The sequence below is a fragment of the Odontomachus brunneus genome, unplaced genomic scaffold (assembly GCF_010583005.1).
Source record: "Odontomachus brunneus isolate Ranch 3 - 2012 unplaced genomic scaffold, Obru_v1 Obru_scaffold_052, whole genome shotgun sequence".
Classification (NCBI taxonomy): Eukaryota; Metazoa; Arthropoda; class Insecta; order Hymenoptera; family Formicidae; genus Odontomachus; species Odontomachus brunneus.
In genome coordinates, this window is record NW_022639502.1 from 1,215,896 (window position 1) to 1,234,666 (window position 18,771).

Below are 18,771 nucleotides of genomic sequence, written 5' to 3' on the forward strand. Positions count from 1 at the left end.
ATTTGATGCCGATTAGCAATATCGAAAATATATAAAACAGTCAAGACCCAGATAACACATACACGTATCAGAAACGTTTCTTAAACGTATCTATAGTTTCAGAACGGTAAAGCACCAATAAGAGACGTTTTAACAAGAACCTTTCTGAAACCTTATTTATGAAACGTTTATAAAACGTTTCTTCAACGATTTTTTTCCCAAAAATAACGTTTCACCTAACGTTTATTGAGTGGACATTTTTATTCATGAGAAACGTTTCAGAAACGTTATAAAATGTTTTCGAAACAGTTATGAAATGTTTGGTTCTAACGTTTATAAAACATTTCTAAAACGTGTGTGTGCTACCTGCGGAACAGCTCAGTCAGTCAGTCGATAGTCGACCATAGAGTGGTTTGGTTCAAAGCAGCTGAGCGAGATGTTATATCATTTTATTTCTTATATTATATGCACATTAACAGCACCAATCTCAAATTGTATTTCATCACCCACTTGATCCTATAAAATATTTGAATATTTTTTAAATATTTGAAATTTTTTGTAAAAAAATTACAAATTGTAATATTACGTAGAAGATTTTCTCATGATTTTCGTGTACTTTTAAGCCAAATTTTTATAAATGTTTAGAAAACATTTTTAAGGACAAGTTTCATAAGATTTTTACGTCTTATTTACGATATAAATTTGATTTAATACGTTTTATACTAATCAACAGAGAGAGAAAAAGAGAGAGAGAAGTACGCGAATAATTCTGAATAAATTGTGCTTCAATAATCTCCTGTCTTTAATAGCCCTGCAGACACCGATTCCTGTTTCCCGCACAGTGAGATTAATCAGCTGATCGAGGGGGAAAGAAGAAACGGAGAGGGAACTATCGGTGAATGAGCAGTGCCTAGATCGCCGCTTGCCATCAGAACTGTCAGAACCGAGGAATCGTCCGCGCGCGCCGGAGTCAACTACCAACGTTTCGCAACGCAGTCGTAAAGAGACAGCGAATCGCGTCGCGTTCACGCAGTGTTCGTCGACGTCGTCAGCTCGTCGGAAGTTCGCGTCGTAATGCCAACGATTACATCCATCATGGGATTCAGGAAGATTATCAAGCGTATCTCGTGAGTTCTTGTTTATTATTTTCTAGAAATACAAAATAAAAGTGCTAAGAAAAATTGCTGAAAAATATTTCGCACTTTCAATAGTCACTTATATTTTCCTCGACGTCTTTGCAACTTCGTTTACTTATGATACCGTTATTTATCTTCTCTGGTTTTTACTCCCATATGATACTTCAATAACAGATTTTTAAATCATATAGTCTGATTTTTTCGTTTATAGATTGTATTTCAATTTATTTTTGTAAAATTGCAAAACTGTTATCTCGATCAAAACTGTAGTCCACAATTTATTCTCAGCACTTGCGTGTCTAGTCTTTAATCGGTGAACTAATAATAATTTGCCAAAATCGCGCGTCTTCATTTGATAGCAGTGTTTGTATATAGAGCGGAATTAGTGTTGCACAGGATGAATGTGATCATTTTAACACGAGTGCGGCCCAAGATGCATATTATCAAAATGCACATGAATGATGTTATATCGCAGCACTCTAGTAAAATTCACTTTGCCAATTTACAGTAACGTGACGGATAACAATTGTGATTTAACCTTCTGAGACTATGTTCAAGTTTTTTTTTTATTCGAGCATCCTTAGAAAATTCTCATGACATTAAAGTATTGTCAACATATAGATGCCATCTTTTGACTTTTATCTTTAATGCATTTGAACACAATTCAAAGATTAATGATAATATATTTATTATAATTTATTATAATATACTACGAGAGAAATGGTGTTGACCAAATTTTTAAGGACGCTTGAGTCGAAAAGAATCCAAACACGGTTAGAAGCTTAAGAAAACGAACAAATTTGTATCGAGACCAACAGCATGACACAACACAGTAACTCTCGTCGTAAGGTGAAGGTCGTCGACGTTCGTATCAAACAGACTGATAATAGTGTCAGAAATTATAATCCAGTTGACGAAATATAACGAATCGACGAGTATAACGATTTGTCGAAATAGCTCTTTCCTCGTAGGGTGATTTTTTGATATTCGGAAAGTTGCTCAGCTAATAAAAAATCGCTCAGCCTGCATCTATTCCGTGTCGAAGCGAGTTCCGTAAATACCTCTTCGAGGAATGCAGCGAAATGAATCGTAACCAATCGTTATCTCGACTGGCTCTCGATATTCACGACCGATATCAAGCGGAGAAAATGCATTCCGATAGACATCTCAATCGCGGAATTACATAATGATTAAATGATATCGGCGACTCACTCTGACTAGTACAAGCATGTTTGCACCTACGTAAAGAGGGAGAAACGTATCGAGCTCGATCTAAATAAAATCTAAATAAAATCTAAGCGGAAGAGCAGGAGAGAGAGAGAAAGAGAGAGACACTTCGCGATCTGCTTCCGAGTTTCTCCGCGATCTCGACTTACTTTCCATTCCGAGAAAATGTACCGAAAAGTTCAAGCGTATGAAAGACACGGGCTAATTACGGCCAAAAGAATGGCGCTGCGGGCCCCCCGCGGTTTGGGCATCGCGCCGTACCGTTAACTAGACACCGACAACTCGTTGTGTATCTCCGCAGTATAATGACTGCTATTATCCTCTAGTTGGGCCGCGAGATTGTGCAGTTACCGTGCTTAGTCGCCGCTATGAAATTGCACGGGTATTTAAAGCTGCGTCCTGCGCCGGCGACGAATGAACGACCATTGTCCCGCGAACGAAGGCAACGGAGAGAGTCAAAGTTCTTTGTGACATTCTCCGCGAACGTTGGCATTACGGAATTTTGATTCTCCTTGAGCCGCGACAACCGTTCTTAATTTTGTCAGCAAGTTATTTCGCAGATTCGGAATCACGCGAGTTTCTTTTTGCAAAAATCAATTACAAATGTTTACTGTCTCTACAAAATTGCGAAATATCGGCTGGAGTGTAAGCCAAGTAACACATGGCGCAGATTTTATTATCTAATTAATCTTATTTTTCGTATTCCCAAGATTAACCGTTTCACATTTCCATCGAATGGAATATCTCAACGATACACGCAAAAAAAAATGTAATTGGTGCAACCAAGTAGGAACTAACTGAAAATTAGATGATCAGAAGCGATATCTCTGTTATGAAAACTAATATTTCTGTTGTCGCAACCTGAAATATTCGTCTGAACATTCAACGATATTAGAACTCGGTTAAGACAACTGAGAACAATTGACTATACAGAAGCCTCATAAAGGATTTTTCTGTTCCTATAACCGAGTTTTCTGACCCGAGTCTGATCCCTGAGCAATCGAAAATTCGGTTGCACCAACAGAATTGTTTTTTCCATGTATATGTAATACGCAACATTTTATGTCAAGGTTTTCATTCTTGATTTTGATCTTTGCCCGATAATCATTGATAATCTTTAATGACAAGTGCTACACGGACGCACCGAGATAGGTCAGGTCAGTACTCGTTTAGCCAGCACATAACTGGGATGTTTATTATGCATACTAATGTGCATAGCGATGCTTTCTTGTTTTGCAGTCCCGTGTATGGGAATGGATGTCCGAGAAAAAGCTGCGCGATCAGTTACTTGGCATGCAAATGAATCGAAAAATCGAGCGCGCCGCGTTTCGCTGCGTGTATGCGTGTGACTGGCACTTCCTTCTCTAATTAGCGTCTCTTAAATCTCATTAAGGGTACTCGCGAGCTCGTCAAGTTGAAGCACCGGTTACGCGCTTCGTACGGTTCCTCTCACTGCTTTAACGCGTTTTCTGTGTTTCGCCGCAGAATCGTCGCATCGAAAGTGCGTTATGCTAATAAATCGTGCGAAACAGCCAGTTTGCGAGTCACCTGTGAACTTTAGAGTTATCGACGAGTTTTGGTTGCTAAGATACGCGAATGTCTTTCTCGTGAAGTAATCGGATGTTTCAGTAACGTGACCGGCGAAATAGTGCGTAGTTGTGTTAACACAACTACGCACTATTTCGCCGGTCTAAAATCTATGACGCGCGAAAAACGATCCGACCTTCCTTCCTCTCTCGCGAAGAGAAAATCGTCGACAGAATTCCCCTGCATTTTCCCGGCGAAAGCCGATTTACGATGCAAAACTTGTCGGCTTCGGTCGCACGCAGTAAAAACGTACTGTAAAGCGACTGTAGATAACGGACGTATACAATGCGTTGCAAAATCGTGTACTTCTCTGATGTGCCATTCGAGACACCTGAGTACCGATAATATTAATCAAGTATTTCTAGTCTCTCGTCTGAGAATAAGAATACAATGTCATTGGTTTGAAGCACGAGGTAGTATTCTTGACCTTGACGTTACAATGAAATAGAAATATGGACACTATATTTGTGACAGGATAAGTTTACTGTTTTTCATTTAGTTTCCAAAGTTAATCAAGGATCTCAAGATTAAAAAACGCTTATGGTTAGTTACAAAGTCGCAACACTTGTAATATGTAGTGTTCACTCGCTATGTTTGTTTTTTAATACAAGTCTCGAATTCGTCAAAAAGACTCTTATCCAAATTCTCTCTCAATTATAATATTATATGATAATCTATATTTTACGATATATATAGATAGAAAAAAAGAATAGAGAGAATTATCCTGTACATTATTAATAATATATCCTGTTCTAGAAAATGTACATCGTAGCAATAGTCACAAATCACGATTCTAGAAAACTGATGCTGGCAAAGTATGACAGGAAAAGCGAAACGGGAAGAAAGAATCGCGTTAACGAGATCTGAAATAATTTGATCGCGAAGTAATAGTCGTGCTATTCCGTGATCCGTAGCGAACGAATTGTCAGAGAAAGTATAAGTTCTTGAATACGATCAATTTCGTGGTCTCGCAACAGTTGCCACGTAGTTATTGTATCTCGGCAATGTTTGCAGTTCTTTGTTCTACCTTCCATCTCGCGCGGATCGTCCTACTAACATCAGAGACTTTTTTTATTCGTTGTGCTCTCTAAGATTTATCAATTACGTTTTGTACAACTCAGAAATAATTCCGAAAGGAATTTCAAGTGAAATTAATTAGTGGATACTTATAGAAAATTTCATAAAAAAATGCATTTTTTGATTAACAATAGAATTAGAGCAAATCTGAAAGTAGATCATTTATTCGCTGAGAGAAAAAAGAAAGTGTCTTTTGTGAACCGAAAAAATTAAAAGAGAAAGCAATAAAAAATATTAAAATAATTTTAATATATTAATATTTTAATATTAAAAAATACAACCAAAAAGGATAAAAAACTGCCTGCAATTGTCCAAAGTGTTTGTATACGAAAGAAATAAAGAATAAAGAAATAGAAATAAAGAATATTGTTATTCTTTTCAGAAATACTACTGTGCAGTCGGAAAATCAAATATGGACTACGTCGATGCCGCAGTGTATTGCCGAGTAAGTGAATATTCACGTCCTTATCGCTTATCATAATGCACATCGCTTACAGTTATCGTTTGCATGGAAATTTACAATTTGACTCACACTATAATTTGCATGTAGCGATAATTTCAATAACTTTAATTTAAACACAATAACGACGAAATGGTTTCATCGTTCGAGAGCCAAAAAGATGATAGTGATTTAATTCCTAGGAGTAGATCCCTGTTCAAGTTTATCGAAGTTCTATTAAAATAAACTGCATCACTCTTAATATAAAGTAATGCTTTTGTTAATAATTAATCCTGTTAACACTTTAACTTCGTACACGAAGCTTTTTCAGGGAACACACTCCTCGAATTTTCTTCTATATTGCATTATTCAGAATAATTAGGAGATCCTCTCTTCAGATATCTGTCAGGAAGTATAAATATCTGAAATATTAAATACTTCAGCATTTATTCATATTTTATAAGTACATTTATATCTTAGCTGTTTATCCTTCATTTCACTCGACCTATAGTACATCACTTTACCTATAGTAGCATTATTCAGCAGAATTGTTCATTCCATACAATCTCCTAATTAATCTGAACAATGTACATTAACAAACTTATTGGTTCACCTAAAGCATAAACATGTTAAATTGACTCACCCTTCATCGATGAGTTGCATCTTATCTTACAGCATATTGAGATGTTCCTTTTCCAACAGGTATTTTCTTTCCTTTTCCAGCAAATGTGTATCCAGACATTCCTTTCCCAGCAGATACATCCAGACGTTCTTCTTATAGTAGAAGTTTTTTCCTCAAAGAGATTATTCCTTTTGCACTGAAATTGTCCATTATTTATTAATTGTTTATCCATTCTTACTACATATTTCTTATTATATTACACTACATTTTGTTTACTAATCTCGCATTTAACTAATCTATTAGGATTATAGTTATATTACACGGCACTTGCAAAAATGTACGCGGATTTTTTGACGCGGATCAGCGATCGAGTTTAACTCTATAAATCCAAGCCCGTTTAACTAAGTCCATCTTTCCGATACAATAAGCATTTCCCGAATGCTTCGTACATGGAAATGTACTTACGCGATCATCCTGGCGTAATTTTTCGCAGAACAATTTACAATTCGTTATAATCACATTTCGTATTAATACAATTCATATTAATCACATTTATTTAATCGGTTCGTATTAATCACATTTATTTATTCGTATTAATCATATTTATTTAATCGGTTTTCGTGTTCCACACAAACACAATAGCGTCCGTTCAGATATTTCACGTTCCGACATGTTAAGAAATTCTAAGAGGCGGAAGTGTAAAATTTCAAATAGAAAATGGCCGGACCGATAATCGCAGGAATCGCGTTACCTGCAGCAAACTTCATTCACTCACGAATATGTGCATTCGCAAGACGAAATGACCGAAAAAAGAATTTTTGAGAATCAAAGTACGAAAATAATGCTCGCTCCTGATGCATTTCATGCGTGAAATCGAATGTAAACGCAATCAACCACGAATTCGAATTCTGTCTGATGAATACAGCGTGATCGATCCCGATGCGTCGAAATTCGTGTACAGTAGGTTGCAAAACGGTTTAAACACAATAAAATCCATCAAACTGTCTAAATTGAGAACACTCATTACTGTGTATATGGACTTGTCTGGTAATTATATTATTATTATTAGTATTATTATTTTTAGCGCGTTCTTGATTATATTTTTATTACTATTATTGCATATAAGTCCGTCGGTAATAACTCAATGTTTGATAGTTTGTTGTGCTCCCAACTTTATTGCATCTACACCGTTTTATACACCCCCTTGTGCTATACACTGCAGTTGAGCATCATTGAATTGTTTATGAATACGAGCAATGACAATGTAAATTCGCTTTCCCATATAGATTTCCATGAAGCGGATTTAGAATAGATTGCACAGTTAATGTTTACTCACGCTTTTCAACTCTATTCACCCTCGTAAAGCCGCGAATTTCGGGAGCTCGATGCCCAAACGGCTGTCTTCAAAGATAGCCGATCGCAAGTGCGATATGAAATTAGCTTTGAAGACGATGCACAGAGTACTTCGAGAATCGCAATCGTCGTGCTGTTCTTGCTAACTTCACTCACTCGCCGATGTGAGACATAACAACTGCAACGGAAGTTTGGAGATATTGGGTTGAATTACACACAAATAACGATCACTCGCGATCTTTAATACGTTAAAATGACTTTAAATGCTACTAACCTCAAAGATACTCTCGGAGTGCAGCATAGATGATGCACTGAGACTCGTTAACAGTCGGCGTCGTTTGTCGATTCGATCGTCTTATTCGCATGTATGTAAATCACGACGGGTATATCCACGTCTCTTTACCTCGGCAAACGTGTTCAAACCGGATTATCACTGGATTATCGCGTTGTAGACACATACGCGCCGCGACTTCCGCGAGCCAGATGCACGAATTCGATCGTACCGACCAACGATCGTGATTCGTGCGAATGTATCTAAGACGCTCCACATAGCGTTAGCGTTGCTCCAATTGCATTATTCGTCGATATACATTATTCAAACTTAAGTTAAGCAATTGACCTTAAAATCGACATGCCCGGATTCGTGAGTGTCAGACCGCTGTTGGATCAATCGCGAGTGTCAATCATGAAGTTTTAGTGAGCAATTTGTCGATATTACGGCTTATTGCAATTAGTTAGCTGAATTTTACTATTTAGCGCCAAAAGTTTCCCGCGCGCGTTTCCTGGCGTTGATAGCGCCTCGCCTTGGAGGTGCCGAGAAAAACCAAACGATTTGAATGCGGCCAATCACGACTCCGAACTCGAAAAAGAGCGATCTCTATTTGATAATATGATAATTACTTGACGATGATATATTCTGATGTTTACTTTGATAAATAGGTTAGGTCGTATAAGCAAAGTGTATAAAGTAATTGGAAAGAACACGAATTCTATATTTTAATTCGTTAAAACTTACGGAGGTATTTATAAGTATCATCCTATCGTCAGGTTCTTCTATATTTTCTCTTTCTTATTATATAAAATATTTATGAAGCAGTATTGATCTTTTCAGAATATTGCAAATATTTGCAGAACTTAACACTTTGCGTGAGAAACAGCTTTATTTGCTTCGTGAGCGCTGATCGAATCGACATTCGTTCGTCAATTGCGCAGAAATCTTCGAAAAACGCTAAAAATTAGAACGTATCTACAAAAAATCCTGAATTCTTGACTGAAAATGATGACTCTTACGAATCCTTACTCCATGAGGTATGAATTTATTACACAAACTACAAGGTATTCCAACAAAAAATAGTTGATGACAAATTTATTTGACTAATTTTAAATATTTCAAAAATATTTTATTCTGAAGATTTATTATATATTGATATTTATTATATATTTATTCTAAAGATTTATTATATATTGAATTGCATTTTCTTAATTAGTTCAATCTTGTTAGCTTTTGTTTGATATTTCAATAACCACTACCAGTTCATGATTCTCTCCTATGTAATATAAATGTCTAAAAGATATCCTATTTTCCAAATAAATATATTTCAGCTTGTTATTTATTTAGTGATCAGCATAAATATGCAACAATGCATCTTCATACAGCAAAAATTTCATCAGTTTATAAAAGAAGTCATTTGATACCATGAAAATTGCAGCAGTATTTTAATGTTATGAAAATGCTGCCTATTTAGCTAGAAAAAGAACGCAATTAATCCAGAATTATTGTAGCAATGCTTGTATATTGTGTACAGTATTTCTGTCTATCTGGGTTTTAGAAATCTAGAATATCTCTGAGAAATATTCTAAACTTTTGTGCTGTTCGGATTTTGTAAGTCTTTGATATTAAAATGTTTAAAATTTACTTTAAGTATGTAAAAAGACATGCCAAGTCAAATTTAATTATAACAAAGCTGTTTTCATAATTTAAAAGTCACGACATCGTTGTGTAAAACTGATTTTCCTTATATTCCAAAAATACAATTCTGCTGGTAGACATTTGTGCAGTATCCCATTTATGACGTAACTATCGGCGTGCCTGAAACTTATCGTTTGCATAATCAGCACGACGCGATACCTGCGCTCACGCTGTGATAGTTTCTGTCACGAGCATTCTATTTCCTCAGTTCTGCAGATAATCGTGACCAGTGCGTTTCTTCGTTCGTCTTCAATTGAAATCGCGATTGCGTCGTTTCCGCAGTGTCGCGTGACCGTGAATAAATAATTATGAATTATCATGTTTTTGGTATGACTTGGTAATTCCCGGTAAATTTGTTCATACTTTGAGCGAACCGTGTGTATCTAAGCGAGCAAATTCCCAGTAAAGTAATCCGATGTAATTACATCGTGCAAAAATTATACCGACACGATATAATTTACAATGAATCTCAAACTGTCTCGCTCGTTAAAATATTTTCCGGCTAAATCTCTCGAGATTCGAGGACGATAAGAAGTAACGATGTTTCTTTTTCAGTGAATCCTACCGGAAGGCGTTACAGCAGTTTATAGATCGTCGCCGATCGTCGAGCGAATTGGTCAGTGATGCGGAGTTCTATTCTTATCAACCTATCAAGCAGAACGGTGAACACCTCGTGAAAAAGGACAACAATCGGAACTGCCACAATAACTCGAAGCGGCGAAAATGCTCGACGTTTATACCAGGCGTGTCGCACGTAGAAGCTTCGGAAATTTTCGAGATCGGATGTGTGGCAGGCACAGAAGACCGATATCTCGAGCTGGTTTCTGCGGAGTGGCACAATACGAGAGTATCGCTGAAGAGACACACTCATCCGGCGTGTCGGAGCGCGATAAAAGCGGACATAGAAATTCTCACGTAAGGATCACTTTATTTGTGAATATTCATCGTGTCACGCGAAAAAGTGCAGAGTCATTGGACTTTTTCAGTGACTCCCCATTTTTTGTGTTACAACACTTGTTGTAATTAGATTTTTAGACATTTTTAATCTACTATGTTTCGATATTATTCCATCAATAGAATAAAATACATTGTTAATTAAAAACCAATATCTTTCATTAAGACAGATACCGTCAATGTGTTGAAATTGTTTTTACATTAAAATTACTTTTACCTCTTATATCTCTTAGACTGAAATTTGTTAAAAGTATTATGTATTTGTAATTTAACGTAAAATAATCGTAAATTTATATATTACCAGAGAAATTCGGCATCCCAACATACTGCTGTTGATGGCAACAACACGTACGGATGAACACGGCCTTGTCTCTATCTTTGAGTCTGTCAACTGTACGTTGTACAATTTAATACACGAGCAAGGCGAACGAATGAGCATACAAAATATCGCGCAAATAGGAATGAAATTGGCGGACGCATTAAAGTATTGCCATATGCGCGGATACATCCACGGAGCGATCAGCTCACATTGTGTTTATCTTGTACCTAATGGTGGTATCAAGCTAGGTGGATGGGAATTGGCTAGTTTGGAAAACGTACGTAAACTAGATTCTATCGATTTCTACAACACAAGTCTACTAGTCAAAAGCAATATTATTGTTTCAATATATATTATTCACACATACATATATATAAACTACTTTTCGAATATCAGTTGCATTGCATTAACAATTAATAATACTTTATGAATTCATGCCGCAAATAATTACTGAATAATATTAATCTTCGAACTTTATTAGTCTTTGTATGATTCACATTTGTTGTACGATAGTAAACGTACCTTCGCGACATTAAGGTCAATCGTCGGCTGATTTTAAAATTTCACAGGCAGAATGGGCTGTAAAGAAGTGAATCGCGTCATATCCGTGACACACCCGTGCTTCACCGACGGAAACGGCCGGCATTGTTTTCGACAAAATGTTCGTTTCTGAATAAATTCGCTGTACCGTGTCGATGTTAATCGCGCGCGCAGTTTGGAACGCGGAACTCGCGTAAATCATAATCGCAATTAAATATGACAGATTGCTTCCTATAGCAAATAATGCAGGATAACATATTAATATAAAACAGCATTAATATCTTATCGCGAATTGTATGAAAAGATAGAAAACAAGAAAAAATGAATGAAATTATTGCATTTATCTCTTTACAGGACAATGTACAACGCGACTATGAAAAATGTTTGCGAACCGAGATCTTCAAGTGGCAAGCACCGGAATTTTTTTACGGGTCCCATCTCTCTACAAAAAGCGACATTTATGGCTTATCGTTGTTACTTTGGGAAACAGGCACAGGTAAATCGTTGTAACTTCCTCTTACAATAATCCGTTTATCATTACAAGAACAAGAAGTTTATCATTATGTCACGTACGTTTAATATTATTATTTATCATTTATAAAAAAAAATAAAAGATTAATTTGGCGAGTTTCCAATAATATAACTTATTTTTACCATTGTATAGCGCGTATTCCATGGAGCGGGTGTAACCGACCACATGTAGAATTGCAATACGTAACACGGAAACGCGGTATCATCGTGGACTTCAATCATTTCCCATCGCGCCTTCAAAAACTATTGGAGAATGGACTACAACTTGATGCCGCGAAAAGAACTTTGGATATGGACAAAATACGAAAAACTCTTCATAGATTACTTGTACGTTTTATTATACATACATTTTTTTTTAAATACACATTTTTCTAGAATTCACGCAGCTCTTAATGATCAGAGATTCCTTAAGTGATAATTTTGCGTTTCTTTTCGAATTATACCATTGTTCACAATTGTTTTCATGTTTGAAGATGTCCGAGGAAGCAGAAATCACATATGTAAATGAATCTGGAATACTGAAGCTTGAAAGGGACAATAATATTAAGAATATTCACACGTCAACCCCGAAAGTTTCTTATGAAAATGTAATGTTGATAAGAAGATCACCCACTGATAAATTAGACAATATGGCAGAGGAAAAGTTTACCAATCGATCCTTCACATCTACAATGGTACAATGCAATAGAGACTTGGATGAAAATAATGTTGAAAAGAAAAATATGTTTTTAACTGACAATGATGCTGAGAGACTGGCGACTGGCGAAGTACAAACTACTAATTATAATACTTATACGAAGCATTTAAATGGCGTGAAAGAACTCGAAACCGACGAGGATTTGCACAATACTACACGATCTGACATAAAACGACTGAAAGAAATGAATGCAACTAGAAGGGAACATTTTTTTAATGAAAATAACCCATCGTTCACTTCTTCAACTCCAAGTATGTTAAATATTCAGGCTATCTAATAATTTCTCTTTCCCTAATATAAATGATATTGAAGCATAAGTAGAATTATTATTGTTCACTTCTTCAACTCCAAGTATGTTAAATATTCAGGCTATCTAATAATTTCTCTTTCCCTAATATAAATGATATTGAAGCATAAGTAGAATTATTATTGTTCACTTCTTCAACTCCAAGTATGTTAAATATTCAGGCTATCTAATAATTTCTCTTTCCCTAATATAAATGATATTGAAGCATAAGTAAAATTATTTAATTTAATTAATAGATAATTTAATTAACAATTTAATTAAATTTATAATTTTCTATACATCTGTCTCTTAGATCCGATGCGTGTCAATAAGGATACTGACTATATACTATGTAAACCAGCTAGTCACGCAACAAATATGGAGCTGAAATATAAAAAATTACCTGGTGAATACGAAGGAAATGTTATGAAACCATCATATACACTAAAACCAAAGGTACTTCTTCCGGAAAAGAAATTACTAATGATATATATTAATCAACCTTACACACACACACACACAATCAACTTTATATATATATATATATATATATATATATATATATATATATATATATATATATATATATATATATATAAAATATAAAGTTTATATTATATTTCTAAATAGTTTATTTCTACTTATATTAACTTATATATATTTATTTTGCAACAGACGACATACACAAATATGTCTACAAATATTAAGGATGCAATAGCGCAACGGCAAGTTTTACATCCTGATGTAGAAAGCTTTTACGAGTCAATATTATGGCGAAAGGAAAAGTTAATTTGTTTATCACGAATGGGACGTGAGAATAATAATAATAATATACACCAATATGTTAGTTCATCAATATATATTAATTATCTTAGTTATCATTATTTCTTATTACAATTTTCATATACGTTATTCAAAACTCATAAGTACATTTTTACATTATCGATTTTATATTTAATTAATATTGTTTTTGTAGTCTTGGCCATTATCACCAAAACCATTTACTAGTGTTAACTGTAATACTGGCAATGGTAAAGCGCAATATTCTAAACCAGCTTCTACAAAGAGTAACAATACGTTTATTATGAAGGATGCATTTGAAAAAAAAGGTATATTGAATAAAAATATATTGAATAAAATATACTTATTCTTCTTTTTTAATAAATTTAAATATTCTACATATTATTTTGTTATTGACGCAATAAATTGACATTATTATTTGCAATTACAGTAGATGAACGTACCAAAGATGCTCAAGAATCATTATCAAAAGACATACAAAGCAACAATACGTCCATGGCGGCTCCAAAGTTTTCAGATAATCCATTACAAGAGTTAAAGGATGCCATCGATCGTGCCACTGAGATTGTACGCTCAGGAACTCAATATGACAATTCAGCTCCATATTTTCAAAATTATTGCAATTCCGAAACTAATACGGACAATACGCAAAAGTACGAAAGCGCATTTGAAGACTTATATGAAACGAAATGTGATGGCAATAATCAAGAAATCAATATTGAAAAATCGTCTGGCATAAATTTTTTGGACGATTATGTGACTGCGGAAAGTAGCATTGAAATAGAAAACGAAGGAAAAGTCGTTTGTAATTTTGTAGATTGTAATATGTACGATGCTAATATGCACAACAAACTTATTTACGAAACCATAGAAGAAGTGGATTCCAATGGATCTCAAGCATCAGTGCAGAATCACCAATTGGGGGACTTGCAAAAAGTGAATTTAGATAAAGGAGCTCATATAAATAGTGTACCAACTCCGCACAAAGCTGATGTATCAAATTTTAAATCAGTTTCGGCAAAATCTGTCGATCTAAATACTATTTTGCTGCGACCGAGCAATATCATAAGATGCGAGATTTGTAATTCGCACGATTTAAATGACTTGCGAAGACGTTCTCTACCCGCGTGTTTGAATAACCTGAAACTTACGCAGAGTCCAGGGTTGAGAAAGATTCGCGCTCACAAAAGTGTAAGGATAGATTATCTTGAATTTAATGTATGAATTATTATGCGATATAAAATCTGATTTGTTTGATTTTTATTGCAGTGTTTGCAAGATAGCAACTGTACAATTGAAGATCTATATATCGACGATGAATTTGGCAGCCGATTAAATGATAATCTAGTTCTTTTAAATGACGATTTACAGTCATGTGCTATAGATGATTATCCATATGATCATCAAAATCTACCTCAGACTACAGAACTGTAAATCACATTGAATTTACACAAATTTCATGTTCATACGTTCAATCAATTGTAAGAAGTTTCATCTCTCTTTATTAATTAATTTATCTTTATTTATTTCATTTCATTCTCCGTTCTTTTTTACGGTTTTGACTACATAACAAATGTAAGCGATATATACCTAATTTAGTACATATATGATTGTTGATTTCTGACCAATGCAATTACTAGATTGGAAATATCGCTTGTTGTGTTCACGAACACAATATGAATAATTTGAAATTATAAAATGTTTCAAGATTACTGTACGATAAATTAATTTAAGAAAAATTAACCAAAAGCCATTCTATCAATAAATGAATTGAGACGAATATTGAATAATGAACTCTTGATAAATCGTCATCGATGTTACTAAAGCTATCATTTTGCTATACATGTTTATTGAAACATTTTTTATATGATTTTAAATTATTCGCTAAATATTTTATAAATACATCTTTATTTTACATAACATACATATTTTGTGTAATAATAGCACAAGAATTAGGAAGGATGTTAATGTTTTCTTATTCTTAGTTTGTAAAAATTACAATGCATTGGTAGAAAGAATATTATTTCTTATAAAAAAAGATATATAAAGCAATTAAATATATTTTAATGTGCTATATTTTATGTGTACATATCTCCTATTATTTGTATCACATACCATATTAATTTTTGCCTTTACTATATTCAATGGCTTGATCTTTTTCTAGCTATAATTTCTACTGATTTGTGCAAAATATCAAATCTCATCAAGCGAATTTATAATGGGATATTTTATTTCTGCAAGTGACACTATATCCTATACCCAAGAGACTATTCTTTTCCAATAAAAGAATTTTTTACTTTGTGATAAAAGATAAATTTAAAGGGCCAATCCAAAAACAGATACAATACAATACATGGTTTTATTTTCCCAGCGCACTGTGCAGCTTCCATCTGTAGCATTATCCCAGTAACATGAACTTGCAGTATGCAATCCAGCTCCGTTTTTCTGCATAATTGTACAGGTCACTGAAAACATTAACAAGTGTCAAGGGAGAACAATATTTAAAGATGAACACACATATGTTAATGTCAATGTTAATGTCAAATCTATAAGATAGCGAAAAAAAATATGAAATATCATAGAATTATATTTCTTTAAATGTTTTATAAATTTTAGTTTAAAAATTGTATTTCTTAATATTATTTTATATTTTAAAGTTTTTCTATATATCATGATAAGGTAGGTAACATATCTTAGAAACTTAAAAAACTTATTTATTACTTACCAATATATTTGTAAGCTTTCTGTAATTTTGTGAGGTTGCCTAAACAGGCTTCTACAACATTTGAAGTCCATTGATTGACTTTATTGTGTTGATACGCATTACCACCTATTGATACTTCAATTGCCTCTTTGATAATATTGCTTACATCGTCTACTACAAATTGCAGCTGAAATCATAATATGCAAATTATTTTAAACAAGTTGGTGAATTAAAATTTAATTTACTTTGAAATTTGTGTAATTTTAATCTTTGCGTCTCTCTCTGATGAATCAAGAAAATCTATATAGAAGTGTTTTATTAACCTCTTCTTGTGCATCCTCCATTTCAGACAAATGTTATAAGGGCTACTACACGATCAAGAAAATTTCCGTCGTGTGCTCAACGCAGAAATTATTTATTCAATCCAAAAGTTTTGTTCCAGTTTCGTATGCTGTGTGAAAGTATTAATGGGCTTAGACAAATATTTCATTGCTGTGAAACAAGAGACTTACAGTAATTTCCTTAATTTTTCACTCTGTAGATTGCAATTTTACTCCAACTTAGATTAGTAATTGCAAAAATAATGCATCACTATGACATATCCTCGTATTGACGCATTCGTTCCAGTAAAAATATTCATCACAAACTGCTATGACACTTACTCCAGTAGCTACCTGTAAATATAGTCAAAGATAAGCAGTAATAGATGAAGTTTGACTGATGATTCGATGCTCAATTCTTTGAAGAAAAAACGTAATTATTTTTTTGACATTTCTAATTTTTATTGAACCTTTATGTCGTCCGCTTTTTAAATCTCATTAAATTTCATTACTAAATCCTTTACTATATTTAATTCCTGCACATATATATTTTATTGAAATTGTATTAGTTTATTGTACTCGGACTTTTTTTTAATGATATAATTTTATTTTAGAAAAAAAAGACTTTTATTTATTATCAATAAATAGAGACAATAGAAACAAAAGTTTATTTTCAGATATTTTGTAGCCAATGAAATCATCCATAGACTATCTAAAGATGAACTTAAAGCTGATATTACATGTGTCGTACGACAAACTTTTCGGATACGTTTATTGGTTGGCGAATAGAGTATCTCTAGGTTCTCTGTTCGTCACTAATGAACGTATCCGAAAAGCTTGTCATATATGTAATACTACTATATTGCTAGAAGGTGCTTCCTAATTGCTCAATGGCTCCTGCACACAGGACGCGGTAATGCTTGCCGCGCGGCGGAAGTTCGTGCGACAGCCAATCAATATGTTGTTTTTCCGTAATGGCTCCTGCACACAGGACGCGGTAATGCTTACCGTGCGGCGGAAATTCGCGCGACAGCTAATCAATATGCTGCTTTCCGTAATAACCTTCTAGCTCTTACGGAAAAACAACATATTGATTGACTGTCGCGCGGATTTCCGCCGTGCGGCAAGCGTTACCGCGTCCTGTGTGCAGGAGCCATAAGAGCTAGAAGGTTATTACGGAAAGCAGCATATTGATTGACTGTCGCGCGAACTTCCGCCTTGCGGTAAGTATTACCGCGTCCTGTGTGCAGGAGCCATAAGAGCTAGAAGGTTATTACGGAAAGCAGCATATTGATTGACTGTCGCGCGAACTTCCGCCTTGCGGTAAGTATTACCGCGTCCTGTGTGCAGGAGCCAACACATCTTGACACATATGTACACTCGTGGTCTAAAAGGTTTGTGTACCGATTTTTTGTAGATTTCGGAACGCGTCTCAACTTCAAGAGAGAGACAACCACTGCTTGACACGCCAGCGCCGCCACTAATTACGAGAGCAGAAAGATGGCATATACGGTATATGCCATTCTTCTGCTCTCGTAATAAGTGGCGGCGCTGGCGTGTCAAGCAGTGGTTGTCTCTCTCCTAAAGTTGAGACGCGTTCCGAAATTTACAAAAAATCGGTGTACAAACCTTTTAGACCACGAGTGTACACGTGAAAGGCAATAAATTGTTTTGCCACATTTACTTTTATTCTTTGTCAAAATGAAATAAAAGAGGAAAAGGCACGATGAAGATGATCATGAATACGATTCCGCTTCTAAACACCTGCAAGTAGGACATATAAAAATCAAGAGAAACGTGTTATTGTTATTTTAGAAAAAAATCAATTAGAATCCGTCAAGGTGAGATTATATTTTCTCTCGTTTAATCGTTTGTTTTGACGCTTATAGCGCAAAACAAATGATGTAAGCATCATTTGTCCTTGTTTAATATTTGATAGAAACAAGAATGAAATAATGCTCAGAGTGTTGTAAGCGCCAAAACGAACGCAGCCTTAGTTACTCATTGAATATGGAACAAAGACAGAATGATGCTTATGTCGACTTGTGTTATTAAATGGAAAGCACTCATAAATATTTTAGTAAATTCGCTCATTTTTCGCATTTTTAATTCTCAGGCTGGAGTTTCATGGCATGTATTTTCCGCGTATCGCGTGAGTGCATAATACCAATAGATTTCGATGTTTAGTATTTCTATTTGAATTTCTAAAAAAATAGAAAGATGTGATTAC

General features: G+C 34.6%; 2 protein-coding genes and 1 long non-coding RNA gene across 5 annotated transcripts; 1 reads left to right on the top strand and 2 right to left on the bottom strand.

The window, feature by feature from the left end:
• Positions 1–903: 903 nt before the first annotated feature.
• Positions 904–15,593, top strand: LOC116845481. 2 transcript variants are annotated; one of them, XM_032818218.1, is made up of 12 exons: positions 904–1,106; positions 5,389–5,451; positions 9,945–10,304; positions 10,648–10,939; positions 11,557–11,698; positions 11,867–12,060; positions 12,207–12,681; positions 13,030–13,172; positions 13,392–13,559; positions 13,693–13,825; positions 13,948–14,708; positions 14,787–15,593. In XM_032818218.1, exons 1-12 carry the CDS (start codon positions 1,054–1,056, stop codon positions 14,949–14,951), a joined length of 2,949 nt encoding a protein of 982 aa, XP_032674109.1. In that variant the 5' UTR covers positions 904–1,053; the 3' UTR covers positions 14,952–15,593. The 2 variants fall into 2 exon arrangements, with proteins under 2 accessions (XP_032674109.1, XP_032674110.1); XM_032818219.1 differs by lacking the exons at positions 904–1,106; positions 5,389–5,451 and adding an exon at positions 8,545–8,728.
• Positions 6,111–7,889, bottom strand: LOC116845491. The gene is made up of 3 exons (XR_004378254.1): positions 7,695–7,889; positions 7,404–7,598; positions 6,111–6,263 (listed from the first exon to the last, which is right to left on the bottom strand). It is a non-coding gene; the product is annotated as an uncharacterized LOC116845491 (long non-coding RNA).
• Positions 15,407–17,163, bottom strand: LOC116845489 (dynein light chain Tctex-type). 2 transcript variants are annotated; one of them, XM_032818243.1, is made up of 5 exons: positions 17,012–17,163; positions 16,734–16,895; positions 16,545–16,672; positions 16,243–16,408; positions 15,407–15,982 (listed from the first exon to the last, which is right to left on the bottom strand). In XM_032818243.1, the coding sequence occupies exons 3-5, from the start codon at positions 16,563–16,565 to the stop codon at positions 15,834–15,836; spliced, it is 336 nt and encodes a 111-aa protein (XP_032674134.1). In that variant the 5' UTR covers positions 16,566–16,672; positions 16,734–16,895; positions 17,012–17,163; the 3' UTR covers positions 15,407–15,833. The 2 variants fall into 2 exon arrangements, with proteins under 2 accessions (XP_032674134.1, XP_032674133.1); XM_032818242.1 differs by lacking the exon at positions 17,012–17,163 and having other exon boundaries at positions 16,734–16,978.
• Between the last annotated feature and the right edge of the window lie 1,608 nt (positions 17,164–18,771).

Excerpts from the sequence above, each read along its gene's own strand:
- LOC116845481 (XM_032818218.1), top strand. The coding sequence starts at position 1,054 with ATGCCAACGATTACATCCATCATGGGATTCAGGAAGATTATCAAGCGT. Across the intron at positions 5,452-9,944 it reads ATGCCGCAGTGTATTGCCGA|TGAATCCTACCGGAAGGCGT; the intron begins GTAAGTGAATAT and ends TTTCTTTTTCAG. Across the intron at positions 10,305-10,647 it reads GCGGACATAGAAATTCTCAC|AGAAATTCGGCATCCCAACA; the intron begins GTAAGGATCACT and ends ATATATTACCAG.
- LOC116845489 (XM_032818243.1), bottom strand. The coding sequence starts at position 16,565 with ATGGAGGATGCACAAGAAGAG. Across the intron at positions 16,409-16,544 it reads TGGAGGATGCACAAGAAGAG|CTGCAATTTGTAGTAGACGA; the intron begins GTTAATAAAACA and ends TTATGATTTCAG. Across the intron at positions 15,983-16,242 it reads GAAAGCTTACAAATATATTG|TGACCTGTACAATTATGCAG; the intron begins GTAAGTAATAAA and ends TAATGTTTTCAG.